Here is a 4,667-nt window from a genome sequence, read left to right as displayed (position 1 = left end):
AAACACCCGGCGGGCCGAATAAATGTCCTTGGCGGGCCGCATGTGGCCCGCGGGCCGCAGTTTGAGGATGCCTGGTCTAAGCGTTCCTAGAATAGCAATTCAGCAATATACTTGGGGGACTTCTTCAAAACAAGATGCCCTGGCTTCAACCTTAGAGACAGAACCAACACACAGGCTCCAGATGATTCTGCTTGGCAGTCATGGCTGAAAAATCCCTGCGCTAGAAAGGTCTAGTGATCTCGGAAAGCACTCACACCAAGAACGGCCATCATGGACATCCATCTGCACAGCCAACTTGGCCTGGAGGACACTGTCCATGACACAGCGAGAGTGTTCGTCCCCAGTATCAGTCCGCAGCTGGCGAAGCACCATGGACAGGTTCTGCAGGGAGACTTTGTTCTTGCACTGCAAATGGAGAAGAGGCTTCTTCAACTTGACTCATTGTGAGAGCCCCTTCCAGACCTCTTCTGACCTCAGGCCTCTCCCACACAGAATTCTTGCGCCATCTACATCTCCTCAGACCCCCAGCTACAAGGCCCCGTTTGGTTGTTACCTTTTCTTCTCTTCCCATCTGCCCTGCACCTGATCCTGTCACCTTCAGGCTTTCTCAGGCCCCTGTCCTGACCAGCTCCCCGATGCTTCCTCCCCTCTGACTGTTCTCCTGGCTCCAACTCGACTCTACCCTGCCTGGTACTCATCCTAGAGCACTCCACAGACCAGAGGAATCCAATCCTTCACATATGCATTTTCTGAGGGGACAGCAGGCAGCTCACATGCGTGAGGGCTCCTGAGAAGCAGGTGTGGGCAGCTGCAACATCCCCTTTCTTCCAGTACACCTCACCCAGCTGGTTCCAGGCTTCCACCAGCTCAGGCTCCAGCTTCACCGCCTTTGATAGAAGTTCCTCAGCCCTAAGGCTATAGTCAGGAGTCACGTTCAGTGCCTTCCCGGTTAGCATCAGCACCTGGGCCTTGCCCTGGACAGAGCCTAGGAGGAGAAGTCAAGGAGAGAAGATGAAGTCTCCTAGGTTAGAAATGCTGCAAACAAAGAAGCAGAGGCAAAAGAAATGCACGTGGCGTGTGCACGGGAGACAGGACAGGTCAAACTGGAAGAAACAAGAGCTTCCTCCATACAGAGTCAGGGACGAGGTTAGGAAAAGAAGTGAGATGATTAAAAAGGGGGGGGGGCCTTGAATACCAGGTTAAGGGGTTCAGACTTAGGCTAGTCAATAGGACAAGCATTCAGAGGCAGAGAAGTCGGTAAGATTAAATGAATAGGGTGGCGTTGAAAAAGATAACTTGTGTCACGGTAATTGTATATGTTAATTTGGAAATCGGAGAAATCAGAAGCAGGAAAGTCAGCTAAGGACATTCCTACAAGAGTTCCAGCAGAGAGCCGCTCATCGATTCCATGCCGTTTATGATCATCAAACTTCAGAAAAAGTAGAGAAGGAAAGGTCACCAGGCCGCACAAGGGCCCTTAGAAGAAGCATTGTTACACTCCCCCACAGCCATCCCAAAGAGGGTCTCAAAGGGGCAGAGAAGGCAGCTCTCTATCGGATTGAGGTGACAAACAAGGAGAGGGTGCATCCCACGGCACTCATACCCATGATTTCCTCCATCTGCCGCAGGGTCTTCTCCATCTCCTCCCGCACGTCCTGCGGCTTTCTCCCAGCATCCGCAACACTATGCGTGTCGAAATAGCGGTCTCGAAATGAATAGAGCTGATCCACCAGTTCCTAAAAAGTATAAGGACTTTATCTTGAGGCAGAAAAGACACCAGAAAAGGAAATCTGAGGTGGCCTACAAATACTAATTCCCTACCTCATCTAGAAATGGCCCAGGAGGTAGGTGGTCGGGCCTATACAATACCACAAAGCATGCCCAGGCCCAGTCTCAGGCAGTTCCTGCCAATCTATGCACCACAATGATAGTTCTCCTCCCCCAGACCTAGCTGGGCTCCCAAAATGATTAAGCACTTCACTGACTAGGCAGGAGGAGGCAAACACTTTACAAACCTGCAATAAACCAAAAATTACAGCCATCATCCTATCTGGCTCTGGTCCCCAAAGAATAAAACTTTGAACCGCACCTTAAACATGATCCTCCTAAGAAAAATAACTTTATCCCTGATTTTTCCTATGCTGACGTCTGAAAATACACCAGGCTTGTGGGACTACTGTAAACATGAGAGAAAGGTCATGTTTTCCACCAAAACAGATCGATTCAAACTTGGCAGGCTCGTTAGGTTGTAGAATTTAAAAAACATATTGGTGCTTGTGCTTTGGGTTTTTATTTTGTTTTGTTCAATTTGGCATGGCATCTTCTGGTGCTCTCGCATGCTTCACAGGTTAAGTATGCTCTTTCTCACTTAAATGCTTTATCTCAGTCTCTGTGTACCACCAGGCAAAGCTGTCCCTAAAACGGAATAGCAGCAGAAAGATATCATCCAATCCTATGAAGTCTTTTATTTTGATCACTTATTGATTGAATCATTTAATCAATCAGTGTTCTTAACAACTACTCCCACAACACACCCAAGTCCATCCACCTCTCCCCATCCTACTAGACCACCCTGTCTAAATCAGTACCCTTGCTTGCCTCGGCTATTCTGGTAGCTGTCTCACTCGACATCTTGCTTTTATCTCTCCCATTCTTGCTGTGACTTTATAAAAGCATGCATCCTATCACAAACCTTCCAATAGTTGTCCATTATAGTCAGAGTAAATCCAACCCCTCTCCATGGTCTAGAGCAGTGGTTCTCAACCTTCCTCATGCCACGACCCTTTCATACAGCTTCTCATGTTGTAGTGACCCCCAACCATAAAATCATTTTCGTTGCTACTTCATCACTGTAATTTTGCTACTGTTATGAATCGTCATGTAAATATCTGATATGCAGGATGTTATTTTCATTGTTACAAATTGAACATAATTAAAGCATAATGATTGGTCACAAAAACAATATATAACTCTATATTGTGTAATATTTATTTCTGATGACAAATAAATGAAATTTTGTCTTCAAGCACGGTGTAGCATGGGTAACAGTCTTCACGCTGGGTCCTCCCACGTGGGCATATCTACATGTGGGCAGACCTGCCTGGAGACGGATGGAGGAGCCATGTTTTCCGATGGTCTTAGGCTACCCCTGTGAAAGCGTTGTTTGACCCCCTCCCCCCACCCCCAAGTGGTCATGACTCACAGGTTGAGAACCGCTGGTCTAGAAGGTCCTGTATCGTCCAACATCTACTAGCCCCCTGCCAGCAAACTTCACTTCTTACCAAACTCTCCTTCCTACAACACTCCAGCCACCCTGACCTTGACTCAGTTCCTCAAATCCACTAAGTGGCATCCCACTTTGGGGCCTTTCTCAGGCTCTTCCCTCACCCTGGAACAGTCTATGCCTGTGCCCCATCTTTACAGGACTCATTCCTCACCACCTCGTAGCTCACATACCAATTTCTCAGCGAGGCCTTCCCTGTCTAGCCAATCAAAGGTAACTTTTCTCCTTTCCTCCACAATTAAATCACGCTCACTGTTTTCTTCATGGTTATTTTCCTTATTTGGAAGTATATGACGTATTCATTTAGTTGTGTATTGTCTGTCTCTGTCACTAGAATGTCTAAGCTCTACGGTGAGAGGGACCTTGCCCGTTGCATTTACAACTATCTCTGAGCACTAGAACAAGGCTTGGGACATGATGGCTTCTCATTAAATATACAGGTTGAATGAATTTATTAATGAATCATCCTAGTCTCTATACTCTGCTTCACTTAAAAAGCTACCAGAATGGACCAAAACTCTCTATAGCAATGCTTTCAACTTTTATTATGTGATATTTTTCTAGTCCCCACACTACAGAAATTGTTTTTACCAAGTTTAGCAGGACTCGAAATTATGCATTTTTAGCTACTAATCTTATGAAAATGGCCTGTAAAACATTTTGAGAAATATCTTTCTATAAATCCTTTCTATCCTAAAAAGTCTATAACAACTAAATCAAAGTTTGCCACCTTTCCCACGTATAGAAGAATCACTACCCAAACCTTCTCCTCTTCCTCTATCCTACTCTCATATTCAATTCTTGAACCCCAATTATCTACATACACACACACACAGAGGCTGCTTTAGGTCTCTACCACAAAAGAGTCCAAGAGACAGATCCTCAGAAAAATTACAGCCCATTTCCTTTAGTCCTGAAATCAGTATAGTTGTAAACTGTGAGTTTGAAAGAGGGTTTCATTATTTGTTTTGTGGTTTTTGTTTTGTTTTGTTGTCATGTTAAATCAAGCAAGAGAAACATTCTTTGGAAGTGGTGCTTTGTTTTGCTAAAGTGATTATTTTTTAAAGCATCAGTATATATAAGCTGTTAAAAATCAAATTGATTATATGTACAATATAGAAGGTAAAAGACTACTCATAACCATCCCAAACAACTCTTCGGCCTCTATTTTTGTATCTGTTCTACATATTTTCAAACATTTATACGCAGTGATCCCTGTGTGATGCCTGGGTTGAGAACCTCTGACTTCACACTAGAAAATATAATATAATGAAGTTAACCCAACTCGGTTGTAAGGGAAGTAAATCCCACAGTCCAAAAAAGTATTATAAATGTGTTATAGAAACAAGGACATTTTATTAATGTTTAAATTTGTGCGTTAGAA

The 4,667-nt window shown here is 44.5% G+C and overlaps 1 protein-coding gene across 1 annotated transcript in view; it reads right to left on the bottom strand.

Moving 5' to 3' along the window:
* The window catches only part of TTC5 (tetratricopeptide repeat domain 5), a 13,888-nt gene extending 11,790 nt beyond the window's left edge, over nucleotides 1-2,098 (bottom strand). The window contains exons 1-4 of the mRNA XM_030884901.2: nucleotides 2,090-2,098; nucleotides 1,604-1,736; nucleotides 774-985; nucleotides 257-405 (exon numbers count right to left, since the gene is read on the bottom strand). Coding sequence (XP_030740761.1) covers nucleotides 257-405; nucleotides 774-985; nucleotides 1,604-1,736; nucleotides 2,090-2,098 — 503 coding nt within the window. The remainder of the gene's footprint in view (nucleotides 1-256; nucleotides 406-773; nucleotides 986-1,603; nucleotides 1,737-2,089) is intronic.
* Nucleotides 2,099-4,667: the final 2,569 nt, after the last annotated feature.

The sequence above is a fragment of the Echinops telfairi genome, unplaced genomic scaffold (assembly GCF_000313985.2).
Source record: "Echinops telfairi isolate 266 unplaced genomic scaffold, ASM31398v2 ScPeMD7_18;HRSCAF=68, whole genome shotgun sequence".
Taxonomy (NCBI): Eukaryota; Metazoa; Chordata; class Mammalia; order Afrosoricida; family Tenrecidae; genus Echinops; species Echinops telfairi.
The sequence above is the reverse complement of the archived record's forward strand: the minus strand, read 5'-3'. Positions and strand labels throughout refer to the sequence as shown.